Raw genomic sequence first — 20,837 nt, 5'->3', positions numbered from 1 at the left:
TCTCTAGCTGCGGGGAGTGGGGGCTACTCTTTGCCGCGGTGCACCGGCTTCTTGCTCCCGTGGTTTCTCATCTCTTGTTGCGGAGCACAGGCTCTAGGGTGTGTGCGCTTTGGTAGTTGCTGCAGGTGGGCTCAGTAGCTGTGGCCCACGGGCTTTGCTCTGAGGCATGTGGAATCTTGCCAGACCAGGGATCAAACTTGTGTCCCCTGCATTGGCAGCTGGATTCTTAGCCACTGTACCACCAGGGAAGTCCCTATGTTCATATACAATTTGATTCACATCAAAATATGAGTTGTTCTCGACAAGATATGATTAAGTGTTCTTGAGACTTCGTATAGAAAAAGATGGTATCCCTGAGCCATGTCTAAATTGTCTCTTTTCTTTCTTAATTATTATAGTTCCACTTAACAACTATGATACATTCAGCATTAAAATTCATTTTTTTCTTAATAAGCCTGCCCCATTTTATAAAGAAACATAACTATCTGATTAGTGACTTTCATTGGGACTATTACAGAAATATTTTATTAATAGAAGTAAATAAACTTATTCTTACCTGGCCTAATTTTTAACCATTTTATAACATTTGCATTCTCCTTTTTCTGCCTCTACCCTCTCTGTTCCTGCCTGCAATCCCCATTTTGTTTTAAACACAAGTGAAGACCACTGGGTCAGGAGTCAGGCAGTCTGAGTCCTGTCCTTCAATTTGCTTATTTGGAAAAATGATGTCTAAGATTCCTCCTATTATTAACATTTTGTAATCTATATTCAAATTTTATTGAAAGTTTAATGCATTCAAGATAAGCATTTCCAAACAAGAATCTTGTTTTGGTGCTAAAAATCTTTGCATCAAATTTTTTCTTGTTTAAACTCCTCTTTATGTAACTTTACCTCTATATAGAAAAGTGGCATTCCAGTGTTTTAACAATGTCAAAAAAGATATGCTGACTCCAAAGTTATTTGGAGATTGGGAAATAATGGCTAGCTCTGCATAAGGAAAGCTGTCCACCCCCAATAAGTGATTTTTTGTTGTTATCATTGAACAAAAAATATTTTCCCATTTATTTTTTTTTTTCCTGAGTGAAAGGATATTCAAGATAATAATAGGCTTGTCTTCCTGATTACTAATCTAGGGCCTTTTATAAGGAAAGTGTCCTAAAATATAGAAAAAAAATGCATGTTAAAAATTACTAATTAAATGTGCATGCATTGTTATTATTTGTATATTACTCTGGTCAAAGAGTAATTCAGTAAAAATGATTATAAACTCATACCTGGCTCATTAAGGAGCCATGCTAAACTTGAATTATACATACCTGCTGAAATAGGAACATGATTTGGATCCATGGCTGAGGTTCTTGACTGATGAGAATAAAACTGGATTTACTGTAGAGGCAGTAATGACCCTTCAGGGAACAAGTGAAGAACAGCTTTGCTACACAACTAACTGAATCTGGAAACAAATAAACATAGCATTAAACATTAGATTCTTCCCAGAGTTACACCTTATACTGCAACATACAAACACCTTTAGAAATACATTCTTTAGTTTTCAGTCTGTGAGTTAATAACTTCAACAACTGTTGATTTGGGAGTAAATCCATCTTATGGAATGTAGATTAATATGAAGTTGCTTTAAGCAAGTGTATTCAATCCCTCTTTCTCTTTTATTAACAATGCATGAAAAGTCTCAAAGCAAGTCACAAGGGAGGAAAAAAAAAACCTCTTACCAATGAAAAGTGAGACAGGTGTCATTCCCACCTGAGTGGGCACTTCATAATGATAACCTGGGAAGCATAAGCAAATGAATGCAGGAAATCTAGGCATTTTTCTGGGCAGAGATGGTGTGCCATGGCCAGGGCACTGTTATCTTGGTTACACAGAGGCTGCAGAGACAACCTCCAGAATAACTCTGGCCAGGAGTGTGGCTTCCTGTGAACAGGTCTGGTTTGACATGGTCATTTCATCTTGAGCTTCAGCAGGAAAACTTAAAGCAATCATCCTTTAGGGGCAGGAAAGTGGGGGAGCATGGTGCTGGTAGCATACAGCAGAGGTGGTGCAGAACTGTGTTGAGGAGTCATTTGATATTTACAGCCCTACAAGATAGGTGTTAACTTTTTTTTTTCCAGTTGTCACACATGGGATCTAGTGCCGTGACCAGGGAGCAAACCCAGGGATTTTGGAGCACAGAGTTTTAGCCACTGGACCACCAGAGAACTCCCCAGGAGTTAACTATTTCTATTGTAAATATGAGGAGACCTAGCCCATTAAAGGGTCAGCTTATTGAGCCATGTGACTGTGTTGTTCACCCCTCTAGCCCTGGCATGTGGCATACAATAGGTGCTCTAAAGAGAGTATCTGCAGAGATAAATGAGGCTCAAGGATCCAGAAAAAAATCACTCAGTTCTGCCCAGTCTGTGGCAGAACCAGGATTTGAACTCAGCCAAACTTTTGGCACATTGAGATGCTTTAGGCCCTATCATACTAGGCATTTTAAAATCTACAGAGTAATATTGATAGCTCATGGGGTATTTATTGTTTCAGAATTAATCTGACATTTTAAAGAGATATTTTGAAAATAGATGCATTATGCCCTACTAGCAAAAAGAGAAATGCACTAGAGTTTATTAAAAGTTGATGGGAACCCTAATTAGATGGTAGAGTCAGTCCCATCCATGAGAGTATATGGGGTTCCCTAGAGAATTGTGGGGAGGTGGGCAGCTTAACTGTGCACCATCAGGGCTCAGGCCTGAAGGAATAACAGGCTTCTGGGAAAGAGTTTGAAAGATTTAAGGGAGGGTGGCCAATGACAGATCAAAGACGACGACACTGGAAACCAAACAATAAAGCCACAGGGCAATTTAGAATTATATTTAGAAATCTTAGTAAGTAACAGCTTTCTGTGTGATTCTGACCATTGGTATGAAAGAGGACTAGCTTTCATGAAGTTTATTATTTGGGGGAATTTGATCATTCAAAATCCTCATATGAAATCAGAAATCATTTCTGCATTCTCTGGATGAATGGCTTACAAATTCAGTAGAAAAGACCAGGAGGCCTGTCAGTGACAATAAAAGACTTGTTTGAATACAATAGAGCACAATATACACTTATTATTTGCCCTATCGGAAATTGTTTGACAATCGCAATTAAAAATACGTTTTTGTCACTGATGCTCTGAAAAACTGAATTTAAGTTAATCAATACTAGAGAAGGCAGAAACCAAGTATTCCATAAGATCACACACACACAAACGGTTCTACTAGAAATCAGTCTAGCCATAATGGATACATTGAGACAGCACTCTGTTAATAACTTCAACAACTGTCGATTTGGGAGCAGATCCATCTTACGGAATATAGATTAAAATGAAGTTGCTTTAAGCTAGTGTATTAAATCCCTCTTTCTCATTTGATTAACAATGCATGAGAAGTCTCCAAGCAAGTTGCAAGGGAGGAAAACAACACCTGCTTTAATCGAAAGATTCAAAAGGGCAAGTTCATTTGTATGAACCTGTGCAGTAGCTTGACAGTGTAAGCTGGACTTCAGGCCCGTGCCATGAAAAAAATGTTTTCATTTTTTTCCTTCTCCTAAATTACTCCTCATTCATGTTTTCTTTTGAAAATGAACATTGATTCAATTGATTTTACTTGTCCTGACCGACCAACTCTCTATACACAAATGACAGGGGTCCCAGATCACAGAAAATGGACAAAGTGGTAGAATGGAGAGACCTTCACCCAGAAGTATATACACCGACTATAAAAACACATCAGTTCTGTGATGTAAGTATCAGTTGCTCAGTTGTGTTTGACTCTTTGCAACCCCATGAACTGTATGTAGCCCACCAGGCTCCTCTGTCCATGAGATTCTCCAGCCAAGAATACTGGAGTTGGTTGCCATTTCCTTCTCCATCTATGATGTAAGGGTTTGTTAATATTTTTAGTAAACTGGATCTGTATAATTATTTTCTCATTTTTTTCCTGAGGTTTGCTGGATTAGAAAGTTTTCTCAAAACTAACATTTAGTTGCTAATTTTTCTCTGTAATTTTCTCCCTTCTGTTCACTCCATGGTATTGAATGCTGAACATGCAATAAATGGTGTTGGATGGATGAATGGATGTCAGACACTGTGCGGAGACCAAGAGAAGCCATGATGTTGACACTGCTCTTAAGAAGTTTACAGTAAAATGGGAGAAACATCTATAAATGATGGTTGTAAATTAAGTCCATGGAGGGACAAGCGGTGTGGACCACTCAAAGGAAGCAGCTATTATCCTTGGGGAGCCAGGGGAGGCTTCATGGAGGAGGAAATATTTGAGGTGACCTTGAAAGCTCACCAAGATTTTGAACTTAGAAAAAGTATGAGAGAGACAAGCATTTTAAGTGTAGGGAACACTCTGAAAAAAATCACATAAAGCATGAATGTTCAAGGTAATTCCAGGTAGTAAAGTTAGTGTATCTGGGTTATTATGGTATTTTTTAACTTATGCAACTGTTATTTATTTTTCTAGAAATCTTGAAGAGAGAGGAGGTCATGCTTTGATAAACACACACCAGACCTGATTGTTATTTCTTTACTTTTGGTATACTGTGGCTTATTTTTATAAAAAAAATCAAAGGATTTGGTTTGGTCTTTAAAAATATTGAAGTTAACATGAGCAGCAATAATTGTATAATATAATGTGTTGTAAGCTGAAATATCCAAAATATATACACATTACACATGGATAGCTTTAAAGACATATTGAAAATATAAGAGCATTTTTTCTTTTTGAGTCAAAGTATTTTAAGAATCATTTTGGAATTCTTTTTTTCTGAGCTTTGCTGGAGTAAAAATTCTCTCAACACTAACATTCAGTTGCTAATTTCTCTCTGTAATTTTCTCCCTCCTGTTCAATCCATGGTACTGAACAGTGGGCATGCAATAAATGGTGTTGGATAATGAACGGATGTCAGAGACTGTGTAGAGACCAAGAGAAGCCATGATGTTGACATTGCTCTTAAGAAGTTTACAGCCAAATGGGAGAAAAACCTGTAACAATGATTGTAAATAAGTTCATTGAGGGGCATGCAATGCCAGCCACTCAGAGCACTGAGCACCTGTTATCTTTGGGGAACCAGGGGAAGCTTCATGGAGGAGGAAATATTTGAGGTGACCTTGAAAAAGGTGAACTTCAGTAATTTTAAGTATTTTCAAACCAAATCCTTTGATTTTTTTTTTTACAAAAATAAGCTACAGTCTACCCAAAGTAAAGGAATAACAAAAAAAAGGACTTTTTTTCTTTTTCCCCCCACTTTTCTCCTACAGTTCATATGCTTTTATTCTTGCGCTGCATTCACTGTACTGTGTTAAATTTTTATTAATGATATTTTAAAATAAGGTTTCATTTTACAATACTTTTAGATTTATAGAAAAATTACATGTATAATTATTATACATATTGTATGTAATTACAATTATAATGAAATGAAAGTTGCTCAGTTGTTTCTGATTCTTTGCAACCTCATGGACTACAGCCCACAAGGCTCCTCTGTCCATGAAATTCTCCAGGCAAGAATACTGGAGTGGGTTGCCATGCCCAGCTCCAGGGAATCTTCCCAACCCGGGGGTCAAACCCTTATCTCCTGCATCTTCTGCACTGCAGGGGGATTCTTTACTGCTGAGCTACCAGGGAAGCCCAAATAAACCAGTACTGACACATTATTATAACCTTAAGGCTAGAGTTTATTCAGATTTCCTTAGTTTACACTTAGTGTCTTTTTTTCTATTCCAGGATCCCTCACAACGTCATTCATTATGTCTCCTTTGGCTCCTCTGGGCTGTGACAATTTCTCAGACTTTCCATGTGTTTGATGACCTTGAGAGTTTGTTTGACCTTGAGAGTTTTGCAGAGTACTTTTGCTAGGTATTTTGTAAATTGTTTCTTAGTTGGGATTTGTCTGTTTTTCTCATGAGTAGACTGAGATTTCTAATTTAGGGGAGGAAAACCAGAGAGGTAAAGTGCCATTTTGCTCGTATCAGACGGAGAGTACATTTACCTACATGACTGATGACTAGTGATGTTGACCTTGAACATCTGGTTGAGGTAGTGTTTACCAGGTTTCTCCACTAAAAAGTTACTCTTCCCACCACCCCCACTTTCCACATTGCCCTCTCTGAAAAGAAGTCACAATGTGTAACCCATACTTAAAGAGTCGGGGGTAGCTTCACCTCCTGAGGGCAGAATAGCTGCATAAACCATGTGGAATTCTGCACAAATTTGTCTCTTCCTCTTCTAGTTATTACATTCAAATAATTTAGTCAATTTTTCTATCAGTATGTACTCATGGATATTTATTTTATAATTCAACATTATTTTACTTATTCCGTTGCTCTGATTGTTCCAGATTTGGCCACAGGGAGCTCTTTCGGTTGGCTCCTGTGTCCACTGCATACTAACTCACTTCAGTCATGTCTGACTCTTTGCAACCCCATGAACTGTAGCCCACTAGTCTCCTCTGTCCATGGAATTTCCCAGGCAGGAATACTGGAATGGGTTGCCATTTCCTCCTCCAGGGGACCTTCCTGATCCAGGAATCAAACCTGTGTCTCTTACATTGCCTGCATAGGCAGGCGGGTTCTTTATTACTAGTGCCACCTGGGAAGCCCTGCGTCCATTAGATACACTGCCATCATTATGTGTGTGGCTTTTGGTTTGTTTTTAAAAATCACTTCCTTATTACATCTTACATACAAGATGCTCCAGGCTCATTTTGCATGTTTTCTGCCCTGTCTTAGAATTAGCTGTTTCTCTAAGGAGTTTTGGTTTCTTTCACTGAAGAATTGTGTTAGAAACTAAGATCTAGGTATTGTGTATGTTTGTTGCTACTGGGGTATCATTGGTCCCTTCAGGTGATAGCACAGGGAAATTATGTGGGTGTATATATGCATATATCTATTTATAAGTATTTCTGTATGCAACCATCTGTATTTACATTAAGGTAGACATGAGTTTGGGCTTCTCAGCTAGCACTAGTGGTAAAGAACCCACCTGCCAATGCAGGAGACATAAGAGATGCAGGTTCGATCCCTGGGTTGGGAAGATCCCCTGGATGAGGGCATGGCAACCCACTCCAGTATTCTTGCCTGGAGAATCCCATAGACAGAGGAGCCTGGAGGGCTACAGTCCATAGGGTCACAAAGGGTCAGACATGACTGAAGTGACTTAGCATGCGTGCATGAAAATATGAGTTCATATTGTGGTTTCAATTCTAATTCATTACCACATGTATCATTTTAGACTCCATCCCTTGCTTATCTGTTAACTCTCACTTCAACAGCGAGAAGCCTGAGTCCCACTGTTAGTATTTTTATCTCTGTCAGTTGTAGGAAGCACAGTTCTTTCCCTCTCCCTTTCCCTATCTTTCCCTCCCCTTCTTCCCCTTCTCCCTCCTTTCTCTCTTACAAATAGTTGTGTATTTAGTATCCACCAAAGTATCTGGCATTGAGAAGCCTACCTCAAAACGTAATAATGATATTTTATTATATTTTTTCTGCTTCTTTCTGGAGCAACAATAAACCAGTATGACATTCCAATGAAAATAATAAGAAATAAAAATAGTAATAATACAATATTAATTTTCATGTTAAAATTTTATCTTAATTTTAATTAAGCATTCCACATCATCATATCTGGCATGAAAGATGTAGCTATTTGTTTATCTGAACATTCTTCATTAGTTTCAGTTCAGTCGCTCAGTTGTGTCCGACTCTTTACAACCCCATGGACTGCAGCACACGAGGCTTCCCTGTCCATTATCAACTCCTGGACCCTACTCAAACTCATGTCCATAGCATCAGTGATGCCACCCGAAATCTCATCCTCTGTTGTCCCTTTCTACCCCTATCTTCAATCGTTCCCACCATTAGGGTCTTTTCCAATGAGTCGATTCTTTGCATCGGGTGGCCAAAGCATTGGAGTTTCAGCTTCAGCATCAGTCCTTCCAATGAATATTCAGGACTGACTTCCATTAGGATCGACTGGTTGGATCTCCTAGCAGTCCAAGGGACTCTCAAGAGTCCTTTCCAACACCACAGTTCAAAAGCATCAATTCTTCAGCACTCAGCTTTCTTGTGTGAGTCCAGCTCTCACATCCATACATGACTACTGGAAAAACTATAGCTTTGACTAGATGGACCTTTGCTGACAAAGTAATGTCTCTGCTTTTTAATATGCTATCTAGGCTGGTCATAGCTTTTCTTCCAAGGAGCAAGCATCTTTTAATTTCATGGCTGCAGTCACCATCTGCAGTGATTTGGGAGCCTCCCAAAATAAAGTCTGTCACTGTTTCCATTGTTTCCCAATCTTTTTGCCATGAAGTGATGGGACCGGATGCCTTGATCTTAGTTTTTTTTCACGTTCCTCTTTCACTTTCATCAAGAGGCTCTTTAGTTCTTCTTCACTTTCTGCCATAAGGGTGGTGTCACCTGCATATCTGAGGTTATTGGTATTTCTCTAGGCAATCTTGATTGCACCTTGTGCTTCATCCAACCCTGCATTTTGCATGATGTACTCTGCCGCTCAGTCGTGTCTGACTCTTTGTGACCCCATGGACTGCAGCCCACCAGGCTCCTCCCTTCATGGGATTCTCCAGGCAAGAGTATTGGAGTGGGTTGCCATTTCCTTCTCCAGGGGATCTTCCTGACCCAGCGATCGAACCCTGGTCTCTTGCATTCCAGGCAGACACTTTAACTTCTGAGCCACCAGGGAAGTCCGATGTACTCTGCATAGAAGTTAAATAAGCAAGGTGACAATATACAGCCCTGGCGTACTCCTTTTCCTATTTGGAACCAGTCTGTTGTTCCATGTCCAGTTCTAACTGTTGCTTCCTGACCTGCATACAGATTTCTCAGGAGGCAGGTAAAGTGGTCTGGTATTCCCATCTCTTTCAGAATTTTCCACAGTTTGTTGTGATCCACACAGTCAAAGGCTTTGGTGTAGTCAATAAAGCAAAAGCATATATTTTTCTGGAACTCTCTTGCTTTTTTGATGATCCAGTGGATGGTGGCAATTTGATCTCTGGTTCCTCTGCCTTTTCTAAATCCAGCTTGAACATCTGGAAGTTCACAGTTCATGTACTGTTCAAACCTGGCTTGGAGAGTTTTGAGGATTACTTTGCTAGAGTGTGAGATGAGTGCAGTTGTGTGGTAGTTTGAGCATTCTTTGGCATGGCATTTTTAGGGGGCTGGAATGAAAACTGACCTTTTCCAGTCCTGTGGCCACTGCTGAGTTTTTCACATTTGCTGGCATATTGAGTGCAGCATTTTCACAGCATTATCTTTTAGGATTTGAAATAGCTCAACTGGATTTCTATCACCTCCACTAGCTTTGCTCATAGTGATGCTTCCTAAGGTCCACTTGACTTCGCATTCCAGGATATCTGGCTGTAGGTGAGTGATCACACCATCATGGTCATCTGGGTCATGAACACCTTTTTGTATAGTTCTTCTGTGTATTCTTGCCACCTCTTCTTAATATCTTCTACTTCTGTTAGGTCCATATCATTTCTGTCCTTTATTGTGCACGTCTTTGCATGAAATGTCCCCTTGGTATCTCTAATTTTCTTGAAGAGATCTCTAGTATTTCCCATTCTATTGTTTTCCTCTATTTCTTTGCACTGATAACTAAGGAAGGCTTTCTTATCTCTTCTTGCTATTCTTTGAAACCCTGCATTCAAATGGGTGTATCTTTCCTTTTCTCCTTTGCCTTTAGCTTCTCTTCTTTTCTCAGCTATTTCTAAGGCCTTGCCAGACAACCATTTTGCCCTTTTGTGTTTCTTTTTCCTGAGGATGGTCCTGATCACTGCCTCCTGTACAATGTCCTTAGTTTAGCCATTTGTATTTTAGCTATATTCTAAATGCTAGTAATCTTTTTATTATCCCAGTAAAGAAATAATTCTTTATTCATTTCATGGTTGTAAAACATTAATGTAAGAAAAACTAGAAATATAAATCTACCAAATAGCATTTTTGAAAGCATTTTAAAATTAGAAATATTCCTAAATGATATCATAACATTTTGGAAAAGAATTATAGTCTACCACCATAGCACCCCTGAATGCACCTAATCTTGTCAAAAAGGAGTTATAATTTATGATAATATTTTAAAAGTCTAGTGGAAATTTGAAATCAAGAAAATCATAATCAAAAATAAAAATCAGATTTTATTGTGTGTGTGTGTACTACTTAAAATATTAGAGTAAGTTGATGTGTGGAATAACAAATATCAGTATTCACTTTTGTACCAATCACTCCATTAAATTTTTATATAATTATCACTTAATCCTCATAATTATATACTAGTATCTCTTTTCACTTAAGGGGTTAAAGAGTCAGAGTTAAATGACTTAATCAAGTGAGACAGAGCCAGGTTTTAGACCCAAGTTCCTTAAAATGTTAAGTCCCATGTTTTGTTCACAAAGTGATATGACCTCCTGCAAAGTCACATTATTTAATGGTCTTGAACATCCCTGGTTGAGCTATCTGCAGCTTCTGCAGAGACAGGATGGACAATCCAAAATAAACTGCCAGTACCTTTAACAAGACAACATAAGTTGTTCTGGCTTAGAAATAGAACCTAAGGTATTAATTTCTATGCAATTACTATATAGTCAACATAATTCTCTAATGTGAGGGTAAGACAAACCTTTTCATAAACCTAAAAAGCTGTGGAAAATCAATAAAGAGAAGCTCTTTATAGGCCTGTGTGAACAGGGAATAATTGGTCTCTTTTATCCTCAAATGTGGTAGGAGGAAGTAAAGAGGATTCTAAACTCAGAGGGAATAAACAAGATAACTGGGCTTAGAGCTCTTGGAGGTAGAGAAAGCTGTAGAAAAAGGTGAAGGAGTACTGTGGTGGTAACTGTGATGCCTCGAGATTCTCTGCTAACAGCTGATAACTTTGACTTTTTCTAAACATACTGGATCTGAGAAACACACCATTCTTCTTGGGAGATGAGACACTTAATGATGTATCTCCCGGGGTGGTCCTTATATCTAATACATGCCATTATATACTTTTTATTTAGAGATAAGTGCCTTTTATGAATAAAAATAGAGTATGACTTTGATTTTTTTAATAGTAAGTATACATATGAAAGAGTTGGCTTTATTTCTTGGAAAAAGAAATGTTAACTCTTTTGAATTCTTTACCAAACTTATAATTTGAAAGCTCTCTCCCAGCTAAATAAGGGCCAAATGAATGTGTTTGGCTTATTTCCCAGATTTTCAACTGAATTATTCTTCTCCATATCTAAACTATATTTCTAGAATGATTTATAAAAACTCAAACACAGGAGTATCTCTGTAGAAATTGCTGGATTGAAAGTATTCACACATTGAACATATCATAGATAAGCAACAAATTCAGAGAAGGCATTTGAAGAACTTGCTAGCTAATTTTCATTGACTGCTTGTTTTGAGGGCTTCCCTGGTGGCTCAGATGGTAAAGAATTCACCTGCAGTGTGAGAGACCTGGGTTTGATACCCGGGTTAGGAAGATCACTTGGAGGAGGGCATGACAACCCATTCCAGTATTCTTCCTTGGTGAATCCCTAAGGACAGAGGAGTCTGGCAGGCTATAGTCCATGGGGTCGCAAAGAGTTAGACACGACTAAATGACTAACACTTTGACTTGTTTCATACCTAGGTAAAAGTGTAACTGCTGCTGCTGCTGCTGCTGCTAAGTCACTTCAATCGTGTCCGACTCTGTGCGACCCCATAGTCTGCAGCCCACCAGGCTCCACTGTCCCTGGGATTCTCCAGGCAAGAACACTGGAGTGGGTTGCCATTTCCTTCTCCAATGCATGAAAGTGAAAAGTCGCTCAGTCGTGTCCGACCCTCAGCGACCCCATGGACTGCAGCCTTCCAGGCTCCTCCATCCATGGGATTTTCCAGGCAAGAGTACTGGAGTGGGGTGCCATTGCCTTCTCCAATAAGTATAACAGATTACAACAAATCCTTGTAAAGTAGGTTTAGTTTTCCCCACTTTTGCTGTTGTTTAGTTACTATGTTTGACTCTTTTGCAACCCCATAGACTGTAGCCCACCATGCTCCTCTGTCCAGGAATTTTCCAGGCAAGAATACTGGAGTGAGTTGCCATTTCCTTCTCTAGGGGATCTTCCCAACCCAGGGATCAAATCCACATCTCTACACTGGCAGATGGATTCTTTTCTGCTGAGCCACCAGGGAAGCCCTATCCTCACTTCACAGAGAAGGAAATCTCAACATCAAACTTCTAGGAAGCAGTTGAGCTGAATTTGAACCCAGGTTCCAAAGTCTGTGCTCTTTCCAGTATTTCACTGAACAGCTCAGTTAAAATAGATGTAATAGAGGTATCTAAAAAAGGAAATATTGTTCAATGGAAAAATCACTGGCCCAGGAGTCAGACAACCAGGATCTTAGTGGGTAGACTCATGTTATTTTTCTATCTTCTGACTTATCTGTAAAAATGATGGCAGGCCAAAGCTGATCTAAAATGGACTTTTGAAAATTTTATGTTTCTAACTGCTTATTATCTTTCTTTTTCTGACAAATTGTAAGCTCCATGAGGGTAAGGATATTTTATTGTGGTAAAATAAATATAACACAAATTTCCCATTTTAACCATTTTTCAAAGTGCAGTTTAGTGGCATTTAAGTACATTTACATTGCTGTGCAATCATCACTGCCATCCATCTGCAGAACATTTCATCTGCCCAAATTGAAAATCTGTAAAACTCTAACTCTCCATTTCCCTCTCTCCCCAAACCCTGGGACCCACTATCCTGTTTTCCGCACTTATGAATTTGACTACTCTAAGTGCTTCACATAAGTGGGATCATATATAAAGGATCATATTTATCTTCTCATGTCTGGCTTATTTCACTCAGTATAATGTCTTCAAGTTTCATATATGTTGTAGAATGTATCAGAATTTTATTCCTCTTTAAGGCTAATTTTCCATTGTAGGCATAGAGCACATTTTTTTTAATCTATCCATCATTCACCTGTCAATGGACATTTGGGTTGTTTCCACCTTTCAGCTAAACATGGGTGTACAAATATCTCTTTTAGATCCTGATCTCAATTCTTTTGGAAATACATCTGGAAGTAAGACTGTCAGGTCACATGGTGAATCTGTTTAATTTTTTTAGAAACTGCAATGCTAAGATGTACTTTTTAGCCTAGAAATTGTATGATTCAATGGTGACCTATAGAGACCCATGAAATGTGTTTTTGATGATTGCACAAAGCAGTGTTGCACATCTGCCAAGGCTGCCAGAACTTACTATCAAGTGCTCAGTGCAGGACAGACAGCAACAGGGTCTGTTGGAGTAGATTTCTCTCTTCTGTTTGACACTAGCCAGATAGGACCCATTGAAACTATTTCTTCCATTCTCCATTTAATTCTCCTATGATATATTTCAAAGACATGGAATTCAAAATACCGATGCTAAATGAAAGAATAATACTGTCATTTAACTATATAAATATCCTAAACTGGACAAAAAAAAAAAAAAAAGGGAGGAAATGAAACTGGTAATTTGTCTGATGAGAACATTTTCAAAGTATTTTAAAAATCATGTTTTTGAAGTCAAACATAAATTATAATTTTTTAGGGAAAAAGTAGAACAAACTCATCACTTAAAAATACTCTTGCTTTTGCCTGGGAAAAAAAAAAATGAAACAAGACATCACAAGCCAGTGTGGACCACTTACCAAACTTTTAATTCCATATGATTTGCAAAGTTAATTTTTATCTTAGGCTGAAATTATACTTTCCTGCCACCACCCTATTCATGTTTAGATGTTTTGAACAGAGTAATAATTATTTCACAACTTTAAGGCAGGAAATGAAGTAAAATGTTCCAAGGTAAAAAAAAAAAAAAAAAGATTCTCAAAAGTGAAGATGAATTTCTGAAATGAGTTTGAAATAATGAGTACTTCCTCAGTGTCAAAAGACATTGCTTTAATCATCTTGGTATTTCCAGGGCTGGGTTCTATAGGTGTAGAAATGTGATTTGTTAGCACACTAATGCGTGCTAAGGAAAGACTACCAAATTTCTCATTTGATAAGAATCTAGGGCAGGAAGGTGACAGGAAAGAGGACTGTCTCATGTTCACTAAGTTCTACTTATGACATTATTGACTGAGAAATGTATGATCCCTTCTCAGAAGGTGGCTGGCCGCTGGCCATATCACATGCATGTGTGTGCAACATCCCCACCCATGTTTTCCCACTCATGGCAAAAATTCTAGCTGGTTGTCAAACAAGCATGACAGATACTTTGGTTCTGAATCATCAGAACGGAATAAAATTCTTTTGCAAGTGATTGCCTTAATAATGCATTTTAAATTCAGAGACACAAGGGAAATTTGGTAATTTTATATTCAGAAATATGTAAAACATTGGTGCACAAAGTTCTATTTTGGAAAAAAAGAGTCAAAATTATGTACTAGTATATAAATCCATATATTTATACAAATGTATGGGAGAAAGCTCTATAAAACTATACATCAACCATTGACACTGATTATTTCTGGGTTGAGAAGTGGGGTTAGGGTGGGAGCATATACTTTTTACTCTATATATTGTCACCCTGCTTAGTTAACTTATACGCAGAATACATTATGCAAAATGCTGGGCTAGATGAAGCACAAGCTGCAAACAAGATTGCCAGGGGAAATATCAATAACCTCAGATTTGCAGATGCCACCATCCTTATGGCAGAAAGTGAAGAGAAACTAAAGAGCCTCTTGATGAAGGTGAAAGAGGAGAGAGAAAAAGCTGGCTTAAAGCTCAACATTCAAAAAACTAAGATCGTGGCATCTGGTCCCATCACTTCATGGCAAATAGATGGGGAAACAGTGGAAACAGTGAGACACTTTATTTTGGGGGGCTCCAAAATCACTGCAGATGGTGACTGCAACCATGAAATTGAAAGACGCTCCTTGGAAGAAAAGCTATGACCAATCCAGACAGCATATTAAAAAGCAGAGACATTACTTTGCCGACAAAGATCCGTATAGTCAAAGCTATGGTTTTTCCAGTAGTCATGTATGGATGTGAGAGTTGGACTGTAAAGAAGGTTGAACACTGAAGAATTGATGCTTTTGAGCTGTAGTATTGGAGAAGACGCTTGAAGAGTCTCTTGGACTGCAAGGAGATCAAACCAGTCAATCCTAAATGAAATCAACCCTGAATATTCATTGGAAGGACTGATGCTGAAGCTGAAGCTCCAATACTTTGGCCACCTGATGCAAAGAACTGACTCACTGGAAAAGACCCTGATGCTGGGAAAGATTGAAGGCAGGAGGAGAAGGGGTGACAGAGGATGAGATGGTTGGATGGCATCACTGACTCAATGGACATAAGTTTGAGCAAGCTCCAGGAGATGGTGAAGGACAGGGAAGACTGGCATGCTGCATTCCATGGGGTCGCAAAGAGTCGGACACGACTGAGCAACTAAACACCCACAACAAATTCTCTATTAAATCTTTTATTTTGGGTTTATTTATGTATTTAAAGAATACTATTGCTTTACTTTTATTTTTTTGGCTGTACTGGGCAGCTTGCAGGATCTTAGTTTCCCTACCATGTATTGAACTGGATCCCCTGACAGTCAGAGCACCAACTGTACTGCCAGGGAATTCTCATCCATTAATAGTTTAAAAGGGAAAAAAAATCATACACAATTAAAAGGTTGGTATTAGTTAAAAGAGGTAATTTAAATGATGTCTGACAAAACTGCCATGCAATGAGGCTAATATTTTATAGTTTTTAAAACACTTTTCTCTTTTGCCTTCCCGAGTTCATTAACTTCACTGTAGTGCATTTGAGCCTCCACCTACCTGGCAGGGTGGGCATGGAATGGCAGTGGAGTAGACATTAGATAGTTATAAGAATACAAAGAGAAAGACTAAGTTAAGATGGAATTCATCTTTTTTAACTGCCAAAATTGTATTATACAGCACAATGTTAGCGTTGCAAGCAAAGCTTTTGTCTTGAGGAAGGATTTACTAAATTTCTTTATCTCCCTTCTATCAGCCTCCGAACATGGAGAACTCCCATTAGAGTGGTGTGGGGTCATGGCAGCTAGGTCAGCTCTATGGATGGTCGGGAGAACATAACATAGACAAAGTCAAAGAGAAGACTTTTCAGTTCTGGCAGGGGTGACTGTGGAGAGAAGGAGAGAGAGAGTGCGAAGTCATCAGAAATGGGTCCTGATTTCCCTATATTTAGACTTCAGCTTGGGGAAGGGGTAGTCTATTAGATTAAGTATGGTAACATGGAGGGCAATGGTGACACTTAGGAAAGAGTCCACTCCTAGATGACTCTCTGAACCAGTACGGGGCAGCCAATTTAGTTAAATGCACAGCTTGGAGGGAAGCAGAGGAGGTACAAAGTTCAGCTCTCTTGCGCCACACTTACCTCTGTAACTGAGTGGATAAGAGGAAGTAGAAGCTGTTCTTTCTGGACAGCTTTTCTGAGAAATTACTGTAGTGGGGAGGAGCTCTGTCCAGTATGGGGCAGAGAGAACTGTCTCAGGCAGCCCTCAGGGGGGTCACAGCACCAGTAAGTGCTGAGTTGCAGTCACATTGCCAGGAAAAGCTATGCACACAGTGCCTGGAAAATAAGCAACATCACCTGAGACTTTTGCAGAGAGGATGATTACAGCAAAGGACATTATCTTTTAGGCAAGAAGACATTTCCTCTCTGCCTGCTACCCACCAGGCGCAATTCTTCTCCACCACCAGGAAACAGGACCCACTTCCTCACGCCCCCAGATGCCACCTTCGAGAGAGAAGCATGGCAGGGGGTAGGAAAAAGAACATTTTTATCCAAATGAGAGCTTGTTTTCTAAATACACTAAAGTGATCAAATGGGACTAAATTTAAATAAGGACTCAGTTAATTTCCCCCTTACTAACCAGTGGTTAGTTGTTCTTGAGGAATTCCTGACAAAATGATGGTGCTTTTTTTTCTGCAAAGCTGAGCTGTGAAATTTTGTAATCTTACAATAAGTGAAAAATAATGATAGAGAATAAAACTATCCTGAACAAGAAGACCTGGGTAGAGAAAGAAGTCTTGTCCTAATAAAAAGAGAATTATATTAAGATTTACATGGCAAAGGGTAGAGGGTGGGGAGCTGACTGAGGAACGTATCTGAACATTTGTACATGAAGGCTGAAATCTAATCACACTCAGTTGACTGCAGTGTCTCCTGGTGCTTACGTGCTTGTGAAGTTCTTACCTGAAAACTGTTCAGATATTGTCCCAGCTTGCTGTTTTGTGTTGCCATTAGAGAATAGTGAGACATGTCCATTAACCTTCAGGGGATAGAGACTGCAATACTCTCCCAACCAGTGTCTCTGCCCTGAGACAAGGACTGAAAAGCCTGTCCCATTCAGGCATCACTTCTAGGACCCAGTTGCTCCAACTCCTCAATAGAAGTCTCATTCTGCTCCATGGTGGCTGTGAAGAGTCCCGACGCAGAAGCCAGTCTCCTCTCCTTACTAGTTTTATGTCCTTGGGCAAATTAGATAACCTATCTCTGACTTCTATCTAGTAGCTATCTAGCATGCGTGCTCAGTCATGTCTGGCTCTTTGCGACCCCATAGACTATAGCTCGCCAGGCTCCTCTGTCCATGGAATTTCCCAGGCAAGAATACTGGAATGGGTTGTTATTTCCTACTCCAGGGGATTTTTCCAACGCAAGGATCGAACCTGCATCTCTTGTGTCTCCTGCATTGGTAGGCAGATTCTTTACCATTGTGCCATGTGGGAAGTCCTTCTGTGACTTAATTGGGAACAATAATAAAAGCACCTATTTTAAGAGATGATGAGGGTGAGCAACCATCTCTAAACGCCTAGAACTGAAGTGGCTCCGGAGACTTAAAATTTTGGGTGCTAAAACTGGGAAAGACCTGGACAAACCAAAAGGAGCTGGTCACTCTGGTTAACGTGAGCATAAAATGGATTGGTTCGCGTGAGGGTTTAGACAGAAGGGTGTTCTCGGCACAGAGAAAGTGCTTAGTGATTTTTCTTATCATCACCAGGATTGCTATGGCAACCATGACTATTGCATACGGAGAAAGAAATCTGGTCCTCAGTCAAGGGGCTGCTGTAACGCTGTCTTGATTAGAAAAAAGGGGATCCTAATGACACTTAGAATTTCTAGGTCTCTTTGTGTCTTGAACTTTTCATCTAATTGCTTATTTTAATAAGAACTTAATACAGAGCTAATTCTGACTTGCAGGCTGAACTAAAATTCTAGACAGCTGAAATAAATGCAGGTCAGGAAGCAAAGTTAGAACTGGATATGGAACAACAGACTGGTTCCAAATAGGAAAAGGAGTACGTCAAGGCTGTATATTGTCACCCTGCTTGTTTAACTTCTATGCAGAGTACATCATGAGAAACGCTGGGCTGGAAGAAGCACAAGCTGGAATCAAGATTGCCGGGAGAAATATCAACAACCTCAGATATGCAGATGACACCACCCTTATGGCAGAAAGTGAAGAGGAGCTAAAAAGCCTCTTGATGAAAGTGAAAGAGGAGAGTGAAAAAGTTGGCTTAAAGCTCAACATTCAGAAAACGAAGATCATGCCATCTGGTCCCATCACTTCATGGGAAATAGATGGGAAACAGTAGAAACAGTGCCAGACTTTATTTTTTGGGGCTCCAAAATCACTGCAGATGGTGACTGCAGCCATGAAATTAAAAGACGCTTACTCCTTGGAAGAAAAGTTATGACCAACCTAGATAGTATATTCAAAAGCAGAGACATTACTTTGCCAACTAAGGTCCGTCTAGTCAAGGCTATGGTTTTCCAGTGGCCACGTATGGATGTGAGAGTTGGACTGTGAAGAAGGCTGAGCACCAAAGAATTGATGCTTCTGAACTGTGGTGTTGGAGAAGACTCTTGAGAGTCCCTTGGACTGCAAGGAGATCCAACCAGTCCCTTCTGAAGGAGATCAACCCTGGGATTTCTTTGGAAGGAATGATGCTGAAGCTGAAGCTCCAGTACTTTCGCCACCTCATACGAAGAATTGACTCATTGGAAAAGACTTTGATGCTGGGAGGGATTGGGGGCAGGAGGAGAAGGGGACGACCTAGGATAAGATGGCTGGATGGCATCAAGGACTCGATGGACGTGAGTCTGAGTGACCTCTGGGAGATGGTGATGGACAGGGAGGCCTGGCGTGCTGCAATTCATGGGGTCGCAAAGAGTCAGACACGACTGAGCGACTGAACTGAACTGAACTGAGGACATGACAAAAGAAGATCTAGCAAGAAAGAAGATCCCATAACAATGCTTGGAGCCACCCCCTTGGTTTCTCTGAAATCCTTTTGAAGTTGACACTATTCTGAGGCTCTGAAGCACAAACATTTAGCAAGAACAGCATCAGGAACCTCTATGGAAAAGTCTGACTTTTGCATTTAAGGCATCCTAAGAGGACGACATTCTTGCAGGAAAAAAAAGGAAAGAAATAGGTAACATTGATTGATTGGTTATTACACATTGGGTACTGTTTTAAGAACTTTATGTGTGTATTGCTCCTTTATGATCACGACAGTCCTTTGATGTAGATTCTTCCAGTTTAGAAGAAGAATATGAGTCTCAAAGATGTTTAATGATTTACTATGTTTGATTTATGGAGAAGGCAGTGACACCCTACTCCAGTACTCTTGCCTGGAAAATCCCATGGACAGAGGAGCCTAAGGGGCTGCAGTCCATAGGGTCGCTAAGAGTCGGACACGACTGAGCAACTTCACTTTCACTTTTCACTTTCATGCATTGGAGAAGGAAATGGCAACCCACTCCAGTGTTCTTGCCTGGAGAATCCCAGGGATGGTGGGAGCCTTGTGGGCTGCTGTCTATGGGGTCGCACAGAGTTGGACATGACTTAGCAGTAGCAGCAGCATGTTTGATTTAAGCAGCAATTAATAATAGCTGAAGTCAAAGAGGATTTAATTTATGGTTAGGTATTTTAAGTTACATAAATCCTATTATAAATTGTGTTATCACTTTCATTTACACAGTATTTAGACTTGTAGTTTTGTTTTTTTGGTTTGTTTGCTTTGACTGCAGTTTTTATCTGTATAGTATAATTAGATGAGTTATGTAGTGCATTCTCATTCCTGCCCAAACCTCTATTGGGGGAAGTCCATGTGATTGACTCATCAAATCCCAGCTCAGGGTACTACTGGTTTTCCCCAATGGGAATCACTTGAACTGAAAGCACAGCAGTCAAGGAAATAAGTCAAGGAAATAAATTGCCTCTGTCAAGTTAGCCTTGGAAACCAGAAAGTCCATAATAGAAGCAATGTCATACTCATAAAATTATTTTTCTGTAAATCAATGTTCACATAACAATGTTCACTATATCTTTGAAGGCCTTAGTTTCATCCATTGCTTCTTTCAAGTTGTATTTAAGTATAATTTGTTTCATTTTTGTGTGATCTAAAATGCATGATGATGACATTAATCATCATAGTCAACAAAGTTAACATTAAACAGAGTCAACATTTTTATTGTTTCTGGTTAATTATTTCTTTCTTTTTCTTATTGCTGTCCAGAGAAGCTATATCATAAAAAAGAGTAGCAATGTCATATAGCTTCCAGAAACTCAACTTTCTAGTTTTAAATTTGAAACAGCTGGTGATATATTTTGTCCTATAGAGGAAGACAAAAAGATCTATTGAAGAACCAAAGTGAGGGTTAATAGTCAAATTTTTCCTGCCTCAATTTGGTTATTTCCCAATGGTACAGAAGGTAGCATAAACTCTGGCATGAGAAGATAGTCAACAT

At 39.4% G+C, this 20,837-nt stretch overlaps 1 protein-coding gene across 20 annotated transcripts in view; it reads right to left on the bottom strand.

Annotated features, from left to right (window-relative positions):
- The window catches only part of VEPH1 (ventricular zone expressed PH domain containing 1), a 676,809-nt gene that overhangs the window by 55,561 nt on the left and 600,411 nt on the right, over positions 1-20,837 (bottom strand). For all 20 annotated transcript variants that reach the window (XM_060394259.1, XM_060394295.1, XM_060394263.1 and 17 more), the window contains one exon: positions 1,317-1,453. In XM_060394259.1, coding sequence (XP_060250242.1) covers positions 1,317-1,453 — 137 coding nt within the window. The remainder of the gene's footprint in view (positions 1-1,316; positions 1,454-20,837) is intronic.

Source organism: Ovis aries, chromosome 1, assembly GCF_016772045.2.
Source record: "Ovis aries strain OAR_USU_Benz2616 breed Rambouillet chromosome 1, ARS-UI_Ramb_v3.0, whole genome shotgun sequence".
In the NCBI taxonomy this organism is placed as follows: domain Eukaryota; kingdom Metazoa; phylum Chordata; class Mammalia; order Artiodactyla; family Bovidae; genus Ovis; species Ovis aries.
Note: the sequence above shows the minus strand (reverse complement) of the source record. Positions and strands in the feature narration are given on the sequence as shown.